The sequence below is a fragment of the Rhagoletis pomonella genome, unplaced genomic scaffold (genome assembly GCF_013731165.1).
Source record: "Rhagoletis pomonella isolate Grant_MI unplaced genomic scaffold, Rhpom_1.0 Rhpom_scaffold_00005, whole genome shotgun sequence".
NCBI classification, from domain to species: Eukaryota; Metazoa; Arthropoda; class Insecta; order Diptera; family Tephritidae; genus Rhagoletis; species Rhagoletis pomonella.
This window is the reverse complement of record NW_023458559.1, coordinates 52794901-52815582: the sequence shown is the minus strand read 5'-3', so window position 1 is coordinate 52815582 and position 20682 is coordinate 52794901. Positions and strand designations below refer to the sequence as shown.

General features: G+C 36.8%; 1 protein-coding gene across 1 annotated transcript; it reads right to left on the bottom strand.

Annotated features, from left to right (window-relative positions):
- Positions 1 to 4933: 4933 nt before the first annotated feature.
- On the bottom strand, positions 4934 to 6864 carry LOC118740149 (probable chitinase 10). The gene is made up of 3 exons (XM_036471643.1): positions 6790 to 6864; positions 5867 to 6037; positions 4934 to 5817 (listed from the first exon to the last, which is right to left on the bottom strand). Exons 1-3 carry the CDS (start codon positions 6862 to 6864, stop codon positions 4969 to 4971), a joined length of 1095 nt encoding a protein of 364 aa, XP_036327536.1. The 3' UTR covers positions 4934 to 4968.
- Positions 6865 to 20682: the final 13818 nt, after the last annotated feature.

The following is a 20682-nucleotide window of genomic DNA, read 5'->3' as shown; positions in this document are numbered from 1 at the left end:
TGGTTTCAGGTTTTATAAATATTTATTTAAGCTTTTAAAGTTTACGACATACAACAATACGTCACTTACGACACCGTTGTGAATCTCTCAAGTATGTTTTTTAGTGAATTAATGCGAGCTCAGGTGCCAACAGAAAGTGTCTGTCAATATTGAATATTCGGTAAAACTTATGTATGCGTGTATATAAAAACAGCACTTCGACTTTAACAAAAGTAACTAACGTGTTTACGTACCTTTCCTACCTGCTACCTGTAAAAAGGCCGCCTACCCAAGAAAAAAGATACGCATACATTTTACATATAACACTATTTATTACCCAAATTTCGTTAATTCAAAAATAAGATATGTATGTAGGTCTGCCGGTCCTTGGATCTTGGACTATTATGTTATGAATCGTTCATTGTACATTAGTCAATTGTTAATTGTAAATAGTTAATGCTTGAAATAAATTCATTAAAATAATATAGTGGTTAATTCATTTCCAGAATAATTAATTACGTATTAATGTCAAGTGATTTAGGATTTCAAACTATACAGTCTGTTGATAACCCAGGTAGAAAAAGTAGTTGTCAGACTCGCAGTAGGTACTGGTGTAGTACTTTCCAGCCAGTAGTGGGTTTCAAATTCAAATTCCAAAAAAAACGAACTATTGAAAACAATGGAGACAAGTAAAATACATAGTAACTAGACTAGATCTCCTATATGAATACATATATAAACCACGTGAGGTAATTGAGTTACTCCCATAGTTGTGATTTTTTCCATCAATTTTTTTCTTAAATTGGCTATAACTTTTAATTAAAGAGTTTATGACAAAATATTCAGGTACGAAAACGTGATGTAATAAAGTGTAGAACCGAAACCCATCATTATTTTTTTGATGTTAATTAGTATTTTTTTTTTTGATTTCTGTGCATCGTTTTGGGTCGATTTAGCCATGTCCGTCTAATTGTATGCAATGTATTCCTCCTTTTTTCGAGATATCTGGCTGAAATGTGGTAAGTGAGGGTATTTTTATAATGTTTTAATCATTTGCCAAGATCGGAAAAATCAGACCATTATAACCTATACAATACCATACAACTGATTGTTCAGATCAACAGAAAGTTTACAGTAAATAAAAAAATTATAGTTTAAAAACTAAAAACTCGATTTTATGATTTCCATTCGTACTGTCATCAGGTTACTTTAAGAATGGAAATTTAAAGCAATTCCTACTCGTACTGTCATCAGGTATGTAACTTGAGAATGGAAATCGCTGCACCTTTTAGGCGCATCAATATTACATAGTTACATCCAAAGCTAATAAAGGCAAGGCAAAAATAACAAAGATCGGGTCATTATAACCTATTGCTTCCATACAGCTGATTGTTCAGATATGGGATTTTACTTTAAAACTTCTTTATTTGGACAGCTGTAACCGAGAAATGGAGTGCAATGTGGTGTAGTCGTTGCGCTGGGTATGCAGTTACAGTTGCACGGCTATACTCAATCCCGACTCCTGCGTCCTCCTTCGCGCACTCTGGGCAACGTGAGCAACCCATGTGCGAGATGCGGTAACCAACCCGAGTGGAGCCTTGGGTCACGGCAGAAAGAGAGGGAGCTTCGCTGGGGCCACTCCGACTTATTCGGTTTAAGGGCTAACCGAAGTCTGCAGCGTCTGTTAACCAGTAGTTGCGGCTGCAAGTGGGTGCCTGTCTTGGAGCAAGCGGCTTGCTATATAGACGTGTATTCGGTTGTGAAAAAATCCCCGTCCCAACAATGGGTTGTGCGCTGGGCTTGGGACCGCCACGTAAAACAGACTCCAATGAAAAAGAACACCAAAGCCTCGGATGAGACCCCCATTTTGAAGGTTATAAAAACAAAAGCTGACATCACCGCCATCCAAGAAATGCGTTGGACGGGGCAAGGCAAAAAATATCGTTGGTTTTGTGGTTGGAGAGAGAGACTCCGTCGCCGAGTACTATCGTTCACCCCGGTGGACGAGCTTCCAGCCACAATCTGCATCAAAGCGAGATTTTTGAACATCTCGCTCATCTGCCCCCATGCTCGACGGAAGAGAAGGACGAGACGTCCAAAGATCTATTGTATGAACGCTTAGAGCGCACATACGAGCGTTGCCGCCGCCATGATATCAAAATCGTGCTTAGCGACTTAGGAACCACCGTCGGAAAATTCAGCCTACACGACGAAACGTCCGACAATGGACTGAGGCAGATCGACTTCGCCGGGCCCAAAACGTGGTAGTATGCTACTAGGTTTAAGCATAAAAAGATTCATCAAGCTACGTGGTTGTCCCCAGATCGAAAAGCGAGAAACCAAATCGATCATGTTGGGATAGACGGACGGCATACTTCCAGTGTCTTAGATATTCGTACACTCCGAGGGCCAAACATCGACATCATTTTCTTGTTGCAGCCAAGATACGCACCCCCCTCTGTGCAGCAAAAAATGTGCGCACAAAAATGCAAGGAAAGCTTAACGTCGAAAGGCTGCAATTACAACAGACGGCCAATGAGTTCGCTACTCGACTCTCACACCTGCTCTCAGAGAGCACTCTTCAACAAGCCGAAATATGCGAGCAGTGAAACCACATTTCCCGATCATTAAGCACCGCCGCCGAAGAAGTAGTCGGATTTCAGCGAAACCGAAAGAACAACTGGTACGATGAGTAGTGTCAGGAAGATGCAGAGAAAAAGATGCCGCCAACAGGGCCACACTGCAATCGGGCACAACGCGAGCCATGTGGGATCGTTATAGGGAGCTGAAGAGGGAAGCGAGACGTATTTGCCGCAATAAGAAGAGAGAGGCCGAAGTACGTGAGTGCGAAGAGCTTGAAATGCTGGACGTCGGGAAAAATTTCCGAAAATTTTATCAGAGAGATAGGTTTTAAAACCAGGGTGAACTCTTGTAAGAACAACAATGGTGACCTGGTGACTGATGTCCAGAACGAACTTAAATTATGGAGGGAACACTTTTATATCCTGCTGAATGGTAGCAGCACTGAAAGCTGTGGAGAAGACGAATCCGAAACACAGTTGATGATGATGGAGTCGATGTACCACCACCTGACTATGACGAGGTACGAATAGCAATATCGCGCTTGAAAAACAACAAATCTGCTGGAGCTGACAACCTGCCAGATGAGCTATTCAAGTACGGCTGCAAGGAGCTGATGAGGTGCATGCATCAACTCTTATGCAGAATATGGTCAGATGAACGCATGCCCGATAAATGGAATTTATGTGTGCTCTGCCCAATCCACAAGAAAGGCGACCCCGCCATACGCGCTAACTAACGCGGGATCAGCCTTCTAAGCATAGGTTACAAGGTCTTATCGAGCGTATTGTGTGAAACACTGAAGCCCACCGTCAACGAACTGATTGGACCTTATCAGTGTGGCTTTAGACCTGGCAAATCCACCATAGACCAGGTGTTTACAATACTCCAAATTTTGGACAAGACCCGCGGGAAAATTATCGACACTCACAACCTATTTGTCGACTTTAAAGCCGCTTTTGACAACACTAAAATTAGTTGCCTATACGCCGCTATGTCTGAATTTGGCATCCCCTCAAAACTCATACGGCTGTGTAAAATGACGTTGAGCAATACCACCAGCTCCGTCAGTATTGGGAAGACTTCCCCGAGCCGTTCGCCACCAAACGGGGTTTTAGACAGGGCGACTTTCTTTTATGTGACTTCTTTAATCTGATGTTGGAGAAGATAATAAGAGCTGCAGAGCTAGACCGCTCAGGAACAGTATTTTACAAGAGCGTGCAATTGCTGGCGTACACCCGTGACATAGACATCAGCGGTAACAAGAACCGCGTAGTCTGTTCTGCCGTTTCCAAGTTGGATAAGGAAGCAAAGCGAATGGGTCTGGTGGTCATCAAACAAACAGTCAGCGCATTTTCGCCTTGACACCCACAAACCTGTTGACAGTTATAATTTCGAGAGAGTGGAGAATTTCGTTTACTTGGGAACCAGCATTAAAAACGATAATGTCAGCATTAAAATTCAATGCACAATCACTCTTGCCGACAAGTGCTTCTTTGCACTGAGTAGACAATTGAGGAGTAAAGTCCTCTCTCGACATACGAAAACCACTCACTATAAGTCACTCATCATGCCCGTGTTGGTATATGGCGCAGAAGCATGGACAATGACCACATCCGATAGGGCGGCTCTTGGAGTGTTCGCGACAAAGATTTTGCGGAATATTTACGGGCCTTTACGCGTAGGCGACGGCGAGCACCGCAGACGATGGAAAACAGCGGCTCCGCTGGCTGGACCATGTCGTTCGAATGGACTCTGACGCTCCAGTTCTGAAAGTATTCAGCTCGGAACCCACTGGTGGTAGCAAAGGAAGACGGAGGCCCCCACTTCGATGGCAAGACTAAGTGGAGAAGGACTTGGCTTCGCGTGGCATTTCCAATTGGCGTCAGTTGGCACAGAAGAGAAACGACTGGCGTGATTTAATGAACTCGGCCAAAAGCGCGTAGGCGGTTACAGCGCCAAATAAGAAGAATAATAATATAACCGAGAAATTACGTGAGGTATTTTCTAAATAATCATACAAAGTCTACTGGGCAAGATCGGTGCTGTATAAGCTATATATCCTATGCCACTGGTTGTTCAGAAAAAAGTTTTTGTGTCCTTATTGGACTCGTAAGATTCTAATGTTATGCTTTGTAATTTTTCGTAATTAATTATGACGTCAAACAGTTATTCGGTTATTGCTGTCCATACTGTCAACTTTAACTGAGTAGGCAAAACATCTGATGAAGCAACTCTTGGAGTGTTCGAGAAAGATTCTGCAGAAGATTTTGGAAATACTAGGTGGAATAGTACTTGGCTTTACTTGACATTTCCTATTGGCTGGCACAGCACCCGTTATGAGGAAGAAGACTGTCCACCTTTGTGGCACTTCATTTTATTCAAAAATTTCACAGGCACTTAAGTCAGTTAAAAAATATTAATCTTGGATTTCTGCTGCGGACAGTACACTTTTTTAGATAAATCGCAAACCTCCGCCTTTTGATCCCAATACAAACCCTCCGGACAGGATGTTAGCACTGGCATACCGATTATACATATATAATATTTGCTGCAATCCTCCACGTGTGGAAAATACGCATCCACGTCCTTGGGACAATCAGGTACTTCATTCACTTCGGTTTTTACCCTTCCGGTGGATGAAGCTGCAGCAGGAGTGAACTGTTGATCATTGTATGTCACACTTGGAGTTATGTCTGTTGTTGGCTGTGGCGTCCATGTTAGCGCTCCGGCAATACCGTTATTTAAAATGTAGCATACTGTGTACACGCCATTATCTGGCGGCAAGACGGTCGATTGGCCATCTAATAAATCTTTAGTTGTCGCAGTATCCCCCAATATTTGTGTAGTGCTATTCGGGAAAGTGGTGCCATTAAAGCATTCGGAAAACGGGCGAATCTCGCACACTTGGCGCTTGTAGTTCCAGCCTGTGGCGCGGCCACATTTGTGCTCTAGCATGTGACCGAAGGCACACAAGTAATAGGTGCTGCAGTCGGTGGGATGCGGCAGAAAATAGATGCCATAGTGACGACATGTGACATTTTCCGGATCATAGTGGGCCAAAGGATCGATGGGACTATGAGTATGCACGTCTAAAGCGATAAAGGCGAGCTGAGGTCGCGTAGATGGGTGTTCTAGGAAAATCTTCTCATCATCCGGTTTAAGCTCAGCTTTTGAATCAGTTGAATTTTTTGTCATTCCTGCGACAGAGGCCTGCTTAAGCTGAACTTGAGGGTCGCTATTCCGGACGATATTAGTCTGAAATTCATATTGATACACAGTAAAGTAAAAAACTATTTAAAGGTACCTGATTTACTTGACATTTCGCCAAGGCCGGCCAGTTGCAGACTTTATATTTGGCATCAAAATGTAGTCCAACATCGCAAAAGCTTATTAATGGAACTTTGTCACAGATGAAATATGAAGTGCAATCTTGTGGATTCGGGAGAACATCGCCAGCAGTGGCATTTTTACAGATCTATATAGGAATATTAGAAATAAAAATGGTATTGAAATGAAATAAAGTGGTGAAAAAATAAAAATACAAGTAATTTTTAAGCAAAAAATAAAACCGACTTCAATTCTCATATACAAATTTAAGATTATCGTTAATTTCTTCATGATCCAATGATCGGGATTTAAACCAAATTAATATGGGACCACCTGTGAGACACTACCTTTCCGATATAAAAAGAATTATCGATTATTAATCGGTTGACGTGTTCCAGAGTTATGCGGTAACATACATAAAAAATACACATATATATTCCGACGATTTTATGAACTTATCCTTTTTGTGAAGTTATTTAAAGAAAATTAATTAAAAAAAGGAAATGTATTCAAAAAAGAACCAATTAAAATGAAATTAAATGAAATTAAAAAAAATATATTCGTATGTTTAAGAGAATAACATCTAAAAATCAAAAAAATAGCAAGTAATTTTTAAGCAAAAAACAAAACCAACTTCAATTCTCATATGTATAAAAATTTTGGAGTACCGTTAATTTTTTCAGGATCAAATGATCGGATCTAAACAAAATTAGAATGGACCGCCTGTGAGACAACCTTTCCTATAGAAAATAACTATCGAAATCGGTTGACGTGGTCCAAAGTTATGCAGTAACGTACATAAAAAAAATATTCCGACGAATTTATAACCTTCTCCTTTTTGTGAAGTCGGTTAAAAATAAAGTATTGAAATGAAGACACGGAGTTCATTTTAAAACTGACCATCTGCGATATATCTTCAATGTCGAAGCTGAAACCGGTACAGAAAAACGCGATTGGTACAATAAGTCGCCACATCTTAGAATGTTGCTTTTCAATGATTTTGATCGACTGAAGTTTGAAGTTGCACATTTTTGCGAATTTTATAGAATACGAGTCGGCCTTAACATTGACTATGGAATTTTATTTTAGGCTTGGCACGGCGCATGAGTACAATCAATTAACTTTACAAAGAAATGTGTGTTACCATTGTTTTTATTAATTTTTTGCTGCGTTTATAATTGATGTAAACAGCGATAACATGATAGCGCATTCAAATGTATGCACGTATGTATGTATACATTAGTGTTGCCAAATGTCCCGTATTTGCCGGGACGACCCGTATTTTGCATTAAATTTGAAATGTTCCTCCGGGAAAAGATTTTTCCAGTATTTTCGACAATCTCATTGCTCTTTTTAACCTGCAAACTTATACTCAACATGGTCATGGTTTCACGCGGCTATTGTGAGTAGGAGGTTATTAGCAAGCATTATTGCATGCAACTCTGTAAGAGAAATATAGCAAAAAATTACCGTTGAATTTTTAGATTTTTTTGTGGAGGTTGTTGCGAATTTGCTTCCTTATAATGCATGAACAAAACTGACTTTTATATGAAAGCAAATGCGCAGCACCCTCCACAAAAAATTTGAAAAATCAATTGTAATTTTTAGCGACTTGAAACTTGTACCTATAAAGGCGCATACTCGAAATCTTTCTAGGAAATCTGATTAAAAATATCGAAATTTTTATGAAAATTTTTTTAAGTTTAATTAATTTTGGTGAACTTTTTGCAAGCTTTTGAAACTTTTATTTATGTGGTATCTGATAAAGATGGACTCATCTTTTAAACGAAAGTTATTAACAATAAATAAATAAGGATAAGTTGCCAACAGCATCATTTTGAATTTCGCTGCTATTATTTTGACCGCAACTGTATCTGTTACTTTGTTTTTATGGTATATTTTTGTGGAAATTAAAAAGTGTTGCCATGAAATAAAAGAAATTTATCATAAGCTTATAACTAATCTGAGCATTACTTCGTTGAAAAGGATCACCTTTGTTAATATATGGTTCGTAGTTTGGCTTTTAAAGCAAATCCTTTATTTCTCATTTGTCCCGTTAAATTTTTGTAAATCCCGTATTTTTGGGACAAATTATGCATTTGTCCCGTATGGCTGGAAAAAAATCTGGAAACACTAGTATACATATACAGTGTTGGAACAAATAATATAAACGTACAGCTTTCATATATTTTTTATTGTTTGGAAAACTCTTTCATTTTAAATACCCTCCGATTTCGTACATTTTGTTTACGTTAATTAAAATCCAGACTTCTCCTGCAAGTGCAATTAGCCATAAATAAATTGTGGCCCATTTTTATACCCGAGCGCACTTGTGCACAGGGGTATTATAACTTTGATCTTAAATGATCAGAATGAAAAGAGAAATCGATTAAGCGGTGACTGCCTGTCCATCTGTCCGTCCGTCCGTCCGTCTGTGCACACGATAACTCGAGTAAAAATTGAGATATCTTAACGAAACTTTGTACGTGCACTTCTTTCGGGCGTAAAACGGTTGGTATTGAAAATGGGCAAAATCGGACAATAACCACGCCTACCTCCCATATAACGGTAATTTTCAGAAATACGAAAACTGTGATATTTTAGTAACTACTGAAGATTATTCACTCAAAATTAATATTTTCAATAAATTTTAGACGCAAAATAAGAACATTATAAAAATTTGTAAAATGGGCGTAGCCACGCCCACTTATGATCATATATATGTATCTCGGTAACAGTTCTACCAATTTGTACCAAACTCGGTATGGTTATTGTGCTTGCCACATAAAATCAAAACGTTGAAAATTATTGAAATCGGACTAAAATTTCGGCCGCTTTTCATATAACGGTAAATTTCAGAAATGCTTGAAATTTCAATATTTCGAAATTTAAGGAAGTTAATTTACTCAAAATTGATACACCCCGGATTACCATGTAGCGGTAGCTTTCGGAAAAGTGAAATCATAGTACTTGCGCCGGGTATTTAATGTTCGGCCCCGCCCGATAAATAAATAAATTGAACTTTGACCCAAAAATTCTTACAAAAAAGTTTTTGTTTTAATAGCTTATTGAACCGCCGTCTTGCCTGATTACCTCTTCGTATATTCGGTGCATCGAATTGACGAAGTTTGCACAAACACTTTTCGGAATGGAATACCACGATTTTAGGATGTGAATTTTTAAAAAGCATCAATATCAACAAACACGTTGTGTTTCTATTATTTTTTCCAACACTGTATGTATGTACGATATTCACTATATTAACACAAATATCAATGGTAGCAAAAAAAAGGTGTTTCTTTGGATGGAGTTTGAGGCAGTTGATGTACATACAATGTATGTACATTAGGGTGCTCCAAAAACAGTAAAGTCGGAATTGTAATGCTCTCACCCCACCCCCTAGGCTTGTTCTACATCGAAAAAAGTATACACCAATTTTTTTTTATTTTGAGATCAAGAAATATTTAGAGGTCGCTCAAAGCGCTCAAAGTTTTCCATGTATTTTTATATGGAAAAAATTAAATTTTTCGTTGAAATGGTATAGATTTCTGTTTATTTAACCATTTTTAATACTAACGATTTTTATTGGTCGCCCAATTGCATTTTTCGGGGTTTTTGGCTGACCTATAAGTTATAGCTGCAATGAAAAAATGGTTAAATAAACAATTGTGTATTATTATTGGGAACCTCCTGCAGATAAACAGAGTTCTGGTAGAATCTTCGGTATACAAATTCGGACTCTACTTTTTCACATGCATTTTTGGACCACCCTAATGCACATACATATATACACACACACATACGTACATGGTTAAAAAGCTGCTGCTAATTTTTCAGCTAAATGCAATAAAATCAAAGCTGAAATAAAAACCTTGCATACTTTTAAGCGTTATTCGTTGTCCGTCTGCTGAACACAGACTTGTTTTGATGATTTTATCTTATCGCTGAAATACTTGACGTTAATTAAAAGTTCATCATTTCATGCATATGTGCTGATTATCAGGTAGAATTACTTTAACACAAAACTGAGTAGGAACAAGACAAAATTGAATTGAAATCATCAGTGCCATAAAATTAAATACATACCCGTATGTAAACACGACACAAATGTGTCATTAAAAATTGTACCGCAAACGGTGCGAAATCCATTTAGTTCCATCTGTCACGAGTCGCGGCAAAATTTTAAAATTGAGGTCTTCAAAATGCTAAAAATAACTTGGATTTTTTGTGCGGCATTGCTCTTTCTGGGTTTCATCCATTCAGTACCGGCAGAGAATCAGAAATCACCCGTAGACCGGTCTCAAATGACAGCAGAGGGCCGAAATTATTTTTATCGCATTGTCGAACGACTGGCCAACAAAACAAGCAACTATTGGCGTTCCATTGAAGATACAGAAGCCACCTTGAAGCGTAGGCGTGTAAATTGGCGCCAATTGACTGCGGCTACTTTTGGTTGATGAAAGCCGCATGAGAAGAAATAGTGAGCTTAATTTTTTTTTTATACTTTTTCTTCTTAAATAATTGTGCAAAGTACAGGTTGGCTTATATTATATTTAAGGAAAATTAAGTTTTTATTGTTTTGTTGATAGGATGTCACACGGAAAATACCTTTACAATTTGCAGCAATGTTGGCCACTTCATAGGCACGCGTGTCAAAGCTTTTAAAAGCTTTCTGTAAAATTTGCATACGGCTGGCACAAAATAAAAGCTTTCGCTGGCCAATTCTGATTTATAGGTTATACGCATTTTCAAGAGGAAGAAAGACATGAATGCGACAAGCTTTAGAATGTTTAGATGTTGGCTTGAGACGCCAATGAAATCGTTTTAGACTGGCACTAGTTTATGAAAGGATGAAAATGGAATTCTGGTAACAGGCGCCCAGAGTAAAGTTAAATAAGTTATAGGGGAACACTTCTCAATGCTTTTGAATGGCGAGATAGGTGGCGCGTTTGATGGCACATAACCGCGGTGAAAAAAGCAATAATGCGGCTTAGAAACAACAAAACCCCTGAGGCTGATGGTTCACTGGATCGGCTGTTCAAGTCTAGCGGCGCAGACCAGGTAGGGAGCATGTACTTGCTTTTGAGTAAAATTTTGTCTAATGAATACATGGCCGACAATTGAAATCTCAGTTCACAAGAAGGAGCCCGACGTTTGCGCCAATTACCGCGGGATAAGCCTTCTTAGAATTGCGTATAAAGCTCTGTCAACGATAATGCGTGCAATACTGAAACCTTTCGCTTGAACTCGACATAAACAACCTAAACGTCGGTTTTGAACTGGCAACGCTGTTCAATTTTTTTCCCCTACCAACTTTCTTCCCAAATCCGAACAAAATCGTTTACAACCTATCAAATAAATTTCAATTACAAAAAAGCTTTCTGAAAGCATACAATTCATTTATTTAAGATTAAATGTTTCGAATACAAAACATTTTAAAATAAAACAAGAAAAAAATAAATGCAGGTACAGTCTTAGGCACAGAGATGAGATCATTTAACATTTTTTGGTTGTATGAATTATACACATATGTACATGTTATGTACCAATAAGTTTAATTTCTTAAAAGTGAACTTAAATCAATTAATTATACATCAAATATTTAGCAGCTGATCACACATAGTGCGGGTCATTTTTGTTTACAAGTTTCTTGCGTAACATTATGCTATTGATACTGCCAGTCTTAAGTTTATTTCTTAGTTTAGTTTTTATCAAAGAAAGCGTTGAAATTTGCGTTCTGCAGTCGTAGAGCTATGTGGTAATGAAATTATATTAAAAACAAAATTGGCGAGATGCATGAAGCTATTTTCAATTCATTCCATTTTTAATAGAATAAACCTTTTCCCAAAACATATCAATATCCAGCACGCTGGAAATGTGAAGCTCACTTAGCCTCAGTAAATACCATTGCGGGTTATTATATCACGATCGCAATCTATGAGATGGGGAGACTTTAACAAAAGAGGTAAAACTGGTAAATTTTCTTTATAAACTACCTTAGTTGGTGTTATTATTTGTATATCTTCACGCTTGAAATCAAATCTTAAATTTATTTGGTCCAAAAACTCCATGAATAACTCAGTGAGAGGGGAGACCGGTATGTTTGCATGTATGTATTTATAAAAAAAAATATTTATTGGTTCAAAAATGGTGGGTAGGCACTGTGGCCAATGGTAAAGTTCGTTTACCACCTCTGCATGGTTGTAAATCATGCAGAGTCCGCAAAATGCTCCGGAAGCAGTGTCCGGAGGATGCATCCGACTAGGCAGAGCATACTTTGAAGTGCCATCTAATCAAAACTTAAGAAAGTCCAATTACATGGCAGTTGAGAAGTGCATGTGCAAAAATTTCATAAATTGCATAAAAGAAATTTTTGCACATGCAGCAGTACATAGCATGTATTTAGGCGCCAGGTGTTAGCAGACGCGCCTAAACACTCTATGTAAAACTTTAATATATTGCTTTCAACTTCAAGAATTTCAGAACAATTGACATTACTTTTTATAAAAAGATCTTAGCTTTCGTTCCAACATAAAGGTCAGATATTTTAATATGATTATTTACATTTTTTAAATCAATATTAATATTGTTACTGATCTCATCTTTTTTAATAAAGTAATAATGTGTTCAGTCCGCCCAAGTCTCCAGCCATAACATTGGCTCCATCAGTGGCCAAATCAATTAGGTTTCTTATTTTTAAAGGCAGGATTGGAAAATGTTTAAAAGGTACAATTGGCAAATATTTATATGCAAAATGATGTTTGAAATATATATTTTTATAATTAAGAATTTAAAAACTTAATTCAACTATCCGACCAAAATCTTACTTTGCCTACCAACCTACCAAATGAAAAAGAAGCGACCAAAGTTGGTCGGAAAAGACCAATAGTGGCAACACTGGTCTTGAAGCCACTTTTCACAGTACAAAGAGAAACGAAGTCATGTTTAAATTTGGGATCTCTTCAAAACTGGTTATGTAGAGCGACGTTGGGCACAATTTGCAGCTCCATTCAAATTGAAGAGGACCTTTCTGAACCGTTAAAGACCAAGGAAAAAAAGTGTCTTTTATGCGATTTCTTCAATCTGATGTCGTAAAGTGAAAGTAAAGAAAGCAGAGCCCCTTCTTGACGAACAAAAATTACGCTTCTGGGGACATTCTAGAGAATTATTCTATGAAAAGATCTTTCGACTTAGCACCCATCTGCGGACAACGAAAGCAATGGCGCAACAAACACAATGACCTAGTGACAGGGCCAAATGCAGAAGGACCTATCTCCACTCGAGATGAACAACTGGCCCAACTTCGCCGATTGCGCGGTTTGCCAGTTGGAGGCACGGTTGCCATTTCCAATTTATTTTCGTTCCAAAAAATGGACCAAATGGTAATAAATGGACCAATTTTTTAGTAGATGGGGAAATTGAGTGGAGTTTATTCCTCTTTATCAAGAAAATATGCCAATCCAGCTTTTATAACGATTTTTTTTTATATTGCATCCAAAGTGAGTAACAATTGTATATTATTAACATTATATTATTTAAAGTTTTAAATTATAATTTGTTTCTTAACTTCGTTTTTATTAATGCTAAATCATAAAATTTGCGCTCAGGCCGACTAAAAATGTTATGAACAAAATCTCAGAATCCTCCAAAGGACGCTTCACCCAATCAATTTTAATCAAACTTACTTGCCCCCGAAAACGTTCTATATTGGTACAGTTTTTGAAGTTACCTTCAGTTATCATTTCCCAATGCAGGAAATTGGTCGAGTAGCGGCAAAATTGATACATCAGTATCAGAAAGAACTTTTTGTGGTGTAATAATTTCAAGATGTTTAATATCATTTCGATTGAAATCGAATATTATTTTCATGTGCTAAATGTTATGATTAAAATTTTGCTACCTTTCCATATCTTTGCCAGCCACTTTAATATTGGTCACCGAGTTATTGAAATTAGCAAGAAACAGCGATATTTTTTGAAGCGTGCTTTGACAGATGATTAGCCATTCCATATTTGAAGATCAGTGGCAAGGCGAGCTCACACTTTTAGCAGGTGTTGTCCTATGCTGAATATCGTCATCGTTATCGTCGACCATCGTCATCGTCGACCATCGTCAGCGCATCAGTAACATCCCTGCAAAAATCGCGACTACTCCATGCATGGATGTAAAGAGTACTCCCGAAGGACCAAGGAGTACTCCAAAATTAACCACAATTCATATAAAAAATATGGTCCAATTAACATTGCGATGTCCTAGGGCAGGACCATATACTCCATCTCTGCATTACATCAGAGTAGCACAAAACTACTCCCAACATACTCCAATGACATTATCGTTATATTTTTTCGTTTGTACACGCTTTTGTTCTTCACTTCGCAGATGCTTTTTTTGAAATTAATAAAAACCAGAAACAAAAATTAAAAATTACATGTTGCCTCTGACGACATTCGAACCCGAACATGCTGGGAGCTAAGAACTAACAGCTAGCATCTCTACACGTTCAGCTACAGCCAGACATGCAAATGTAACGGGTGATTTTTTTGAGGTTAGGATTTTCATGCATTAGTATTTGACAGATCACGTGGGATTTCAGACATGGTGTCAAAGAGAAAGATGCTCAGTATGCTTTGACATTTCATCATGAATAGACTTACTAACGAGCAACGCTTGCAAATCATTGAATTTTATTACCAAAATCAGTGTTCGGTTCGCTTTACGTCCGATTTATGGTCTACATAATCGACCAAGTGAGCAAACAATTAATGCGATTGTGACCAAGTTTCGCACTCAGTTTACTTTATTGGACATTAAACCAACCACACGAATGCGTACAGTGCGTACAGAAGAGAATATTGCGTCTGTTTCTGAGAGTGTTGCTGAAGACCGTGAAATGTCGATTCGTCGCCGTTCGCAGCAATTGGGTTTGCGAAACACATTTCGAACCGAACACTGATTTTGGTAATAAAATTCAATGATTTGCAAGCGTTGCTCGTTAGTAAGTCTATTCATGATGAAATGTCAAAGCATACTGAGCATCTTTCTCTTTGACACCATGTCTGAAATCCCACGTGATCTGTCAAATACTAATGCATGAAAATCCTAACCTCAAAAAAATCACCCGTTACTTTCAAATGCTTAACTTCAATCACATGTCGTTAAAACACGAGCAGTGATCGGGTAACAATAAGCTGGTGCAGAGACACGAGTTGGTCCGCTACAGCATGACAGAGGAGCACTTTTGTAAGTACTCCAATATACCACAAATAGACTACATGGTCCAACGATTTTTGCAGGGATGGCTGACGATGGCCGTATCGTCACTTTTACGCATGACGATATTCAACATGGGGCGGAATATTCATCAATTAAATAGAAAAAATTGAAAACGCGAAACTATTGCATGAAGTGAAAGGGTAATAATAACCTTACCAAAGGTTTGTGAAATGGACTATTTTAAAAAGAATTGAACCAATGGACCAAACGAAAAGAAATGGACCAACGGTAACCGTGGTTGGAAGCACTGATTGAGCGCCCGAATTAATTCACATTCTTACACACTACACGACGAAATTCACTTAGCACATTTCAAGGTAAAAGCTTTTCGAATCAAGTTTGAAAATCACTCTGTTTATTGCCGTTGACTGGTACTTGATATTTGCAGCGCACTGAGTTTCCCCACTGAAGATTGCGAAGTGATCTCACTCGTTCACCGGTACGCTCCAACGCGCTCTCCAACATTGTGAACTCTTTTGCCAATTGAGTAAGAGATATTTCAGTATATTTGATCAGTCTTTATTTAAATTCTCTTCGGTGATTACTTGCTGAGCAATGAAGCCTACGATTTGGAGCATCGATCGGCAAGCGCTGTCGGCAGTTGCCTGCGCAGGAGGCATCCCCATTAACTGCCACAGCAATTTGAACTTAACAACAGAGTAAAACAGTTAAGCATTCTTACGCGGCGCGAGGTTCTACATTGTTTGAAAAACGAGATTAAAAGAATATTACATATACATATGTATATACGTATGTAAATATAAGCCAGTGAGAGAGGCCGTCTGTTTATGGTCGAGAGTAGATCGAAGTGCTTTTGGTGCTAGTACTTATATTAAATTGAAGTGTTTTATTATAAAAGAGTAAACATGTAAATACGTGTAAAGGTGTCTATAAAAGTTTATTCCATACCCGAGGCAAAAGTGCCGTGTTATGTTAAAAAATATGATATATTTTATATCGTCGTATGTGGAAATCGTTCAGTTTTATACATATATATTTATGTGACAATCGGGATGTTTCGTAATGAGCAATATAAAAATAAGATATGGACGTCCGCTTGAGTTTTATTATTTGTCTACCAATGTACATAAATATATACGAATATGTATACAAACATACATACATACAAATATTTATGTACATAAGTGTGCATGCAAAAGTGAAGTGAGTGAGAAACTCAAGCCAATCAATGTGTAACTACCGCACTTATTTGCTTGTATCTACAACTATTTACATATATAAAACTACATCCATATGTACAAACCCCACAGCGAAAATACTATGGCTAAATGCTACCAAATTTTTTTTATTATATTCAAACTGGTGCAAAATGGATTCGTTCGCGTAGAAGTTGGTTTATAGGCAGTATCAGAGGAGATGGAAAATACAGAATATGCAATTTAGTTCGTTGACTGCTAATTGCTAAGTTAGTGAATTCATTTACTACCTGTGCAGCGGTAATACATCCATATTTCCAATTTAAATATGATTCAAATTGTATTCGTGTTAAAACCTCTTTGAATTGGTATAATAAATGGACTACCGCTGCACAGTGGTTCAAATCTGACATTTGCTGTTTATAATTCACTGGCGCCTTCATTTTTCACTCAATTTGATTATAACTTTTATTTATTTATTTATTTTTTTTTATGAGAACTTACAAAATTTACAAAAGACCAGTTGAGCCCGATTTATGAATTTTAATTTCCTTGTATTAAATATTTTTGGTGCAAAGTGCAGAAAGAGCAGCAAGTTTGAAGAAAAACGATTCTCGTGCCCCAATTTGTAAATGCTACATATTAAAATCTAGTTGAAATCAATTGTAGGGTTCCTCCAAAGGGGGGAAAAATTTACAAAACAAAATTGAAATGTTAAAAAAAAAAAAATCACCAAAATTAAATTTTTTTAGTTTTTAGAAAAATGTTTGGTGTAGGTTTGAATATGATGAAATTTTAGTGCAAGTTTCAAGTGGCTAAGAGATCGCGCTGATTTTTAATAATATATATGTTATCGACCAAACCCGGTCTTAGGACAAATTAGTTTTGACTAAGGTAAACTAGATCAAGCGCCACAGTATTTTTGTGTGTAGAACTCCTTTTTGCGTAAGCGGCCTTCGGCCGCACTTCAAAAAAATAACACTCATCAGTCCAACTCCCACTACGCAGTCCACAATATTGTTGCGTCCAACTTGATTTCGCGTTAGACGGAGTTTCGCCTAGGAAAAACTAGTTTGTCCTAAGATCGGGTTTGGCCGGTAACATATATAATAAGGATATGCACATCCAGATGTGCACGAAAAGAGTTAATAATAATAGATTGGCGCTCACACATAAGTTAGTGTTTGGCCGAGCTTCTCCTCCGACTTGTGGCGTGCGCCTTTTAGTTGTCACACAAAGCGGAGGGACCTATAGTTTTACGCCGACTCCGAACGACGATTGTATTTTTATGAGAAGCTGTTAAGAAAACACCTTTTCTATATTTTTTGCGATGTTGCTTTGACCAGGGCTTGAAGTGAAAGCGCGCACTGCTTACCACTACACCACAGCGGCCGACGAAAAGAGCGAACAAAATTATTAAAAATCAACGCGAACTCTTAATCACTTGCAACTTGCACTTTATCGAAATTTAAAGATCTATAAAACAGCTAACCTAAAATTTTTCTAAAAATTAATTTAATTCTGGTGAATTTTTTTTTATAACAACTTAAATTCTTTTGAAATTTTTTAGTTTTTGGGGAACCCTACAACTGTTTGCAACGAGTTTTTACTAGGTAACATTTTTAACTGGAACAGAATAATCGATTTTCTCCAAAATTGCGACTTTTCCCGCACTTTGCACAAAAAATATTTAATATTAACAAATCGAAATTCGGGCTCAACTGGTCTCTTGCTAATTTTATGTGCCTTATTTAAAAAAAAAAAAAAATTGGTCCAAAAATTAAGGCTCCAGTGAATTATGAAAACTAAATTCCAGTTTTGAACTACTGTGCGCTGGCGCGCTAGCTGAATAAGACGGCTTTGCACTTTCTTTATACTCTATGTATGTACTTAACCAAGCAAAAACAAATTGGGAACTATTGCATCGTAATCTATTTAAATTAGCGTTCGGAGGCATTATGGTCCAGCTTAGTTTGGGTTGTTTTATACACTCTTTGATACTGCCATATTACCGAAAATTAAGCAAAAACAATTAACAGCTGATAATGTTGATATAAGTTATTGTCCATTCTCTTAGGGATAGTGCTCGGACTCCTACCAAATTGTGGTAAATGTATAAATTTTTGGAGCAAGGTCTAAAATCTACCACATATTCGTGTTTTTGAGTAGTTTTATTTTTTCCGGGGACCGTAACCGTTATGAATTTTATAATAAAAATCATAAATTAATCCATATTTTGTGATTTTTATTTTTTGGGTAATTTTTGATCGTTATTTTGTGATTTTTATTTTTTTGATTACCTGTAATCATTTTTAATGCTTTTTATTATTTCGATAATTTTAATCCGTATTATGTGATTTTTAGTTTTTTGACCATTTTTAATCGTTATTTTGGAATTTTTATTTTTTTGATCATCCTTAAGACTATTCGGGATTCCTGAGACTATTTCATAATTTAAGGTCCATTTCGAAATTTTCGTTATATTTGTCGATCTTGATGTCGATATATTTATCGATAAATTTAATGATTTTGCAATCGTTAAAATTATCGATATTGTTTTCTATGTTATAATCGATACGATTGTCAGTAGTGTTATCGATAAAGTAATCGATATTGTTGTCGATATAATTACCGATATTATAATCGATAACAATATCCAAATAATAATCGACATTTTTATCAAAAAATTTATCGATATTTTTATTGATATATTTATCAATATTTTTACCGATATACTAATTGATATTAATGATCGACATTTTTATTGATATACACATTTATCGACGAGGACAAGACGAAGTATCTCCTGTCAACAAAAAAACAGTCAGCGCATTCAAGAAAGTAGAGAATTTAACCAGCATTACCACCGATAATAATGTCAGCATTAAAATCGAACGCAGAATCACTCTTGCCAACAAGTGCTTCTTTGGACTGAGTAGGCAATTCAGAAGTAATGAGCTGTATGAGCTTTACAACGACATGGACATAGTCCAGCGAATTAAAATACAGTGGCTCCGTTGGGTTGGCCATGTCGTTCGAATGGATTCTGACGCTCCAGCTCTGAAAGTATTCAACTCGGAACACGCTGGTGGTAGCAGAGGAAGAGGGAGGCCCCCACTGCGTTAGAGAGACCAAGGGGAGAAGGACTTGGTTTCACTTGGCATTTCCAATTGGCGTCAGTTGGCACAGAAGAGAAACGACTGGCGTGCTTTGTTGAACTCGGCCAAAGTCAGCCAAATTATAAGAAGAAGAATAGACATTTATCGATATATTTGATCTCGAAAAAATATGAAACAATCTCAAAAATGCCGGAGTAGCCCCGAAAATACCGAAATATTTTTATATGCGGTAGTTAGTGAAGCCAAAGTCTCAATGTACTTTTGTACGCTGTGTTGCGTTAGGTGAAACTAACTATCTTTGGTATCAACAATGCAATCACCTGTAATGAATCAAAGAAATTTTGTTTTCATTTTCCTGCTGAACTTTTTTTGTTGTTCTTGAGGTTATCTTAGGTCTACGTTTGTTCCTTTAATTGTCAACACAAGTTTTTTTTTGGTTTTCTAGGATCAGACAAGATTAGCCCTGAAAAATTTTATCGAGAAATAAAAATCATTAAATAACGATTAAAAATGATTGTAATTATGTAAACCGAAAAATAAGGATTATGCAATGATGTTTAAATCCTGATCTTTTCTCATTATAATTTTCTTAATGTTTTAATTTTTAGAGCGAAAAATTTTCCAACACTAAAAACTATTCCTGAAAAAAACTGACAGCACTCTACAAAGTTGCAGAAAACTTTCAAAGTAAAAACTATAATTTTTCTACAAAGTTTGAAATTTAAATTTATTAAACAAACAAAAGAAAAATAGACAAAACTTCTTAATATGTCGCGCATTATTAATTTTTCCGACATTATAAGTACTTATATTTTCTGTTTCGTAATTCATAAAAAAAGGAAAAATAAATAAAAAACTATCTTAAAACGCAGATCTACCAATTTTTTTTTTCCAAATTCCACCACAAAGAAATATTTTTAGTCCGAGCACTGCTTAGGGATTGTCTGTTTGCTCTTTCACTTCCCGTTAATTTTTAAATCGTTCGATTTTTCGCCGGGTATATGCAAATATATATATACATACATATATACCATATATACAGAATATCTCCTCAGTAATCACATCGGGCTTACGCTTATCAATTGTACGTCCACTACAATTGAACTATTATTTTGTAACTTAAACTAGCAGCACAACAAGAACCAAATATCAATTACTCACTTTTTCGTTAAAATAATTGGTGAAAATTGTCAAAAGGACATAAATAGTATATTTACAAATAAAAATTTTTCTTTTATAACTTA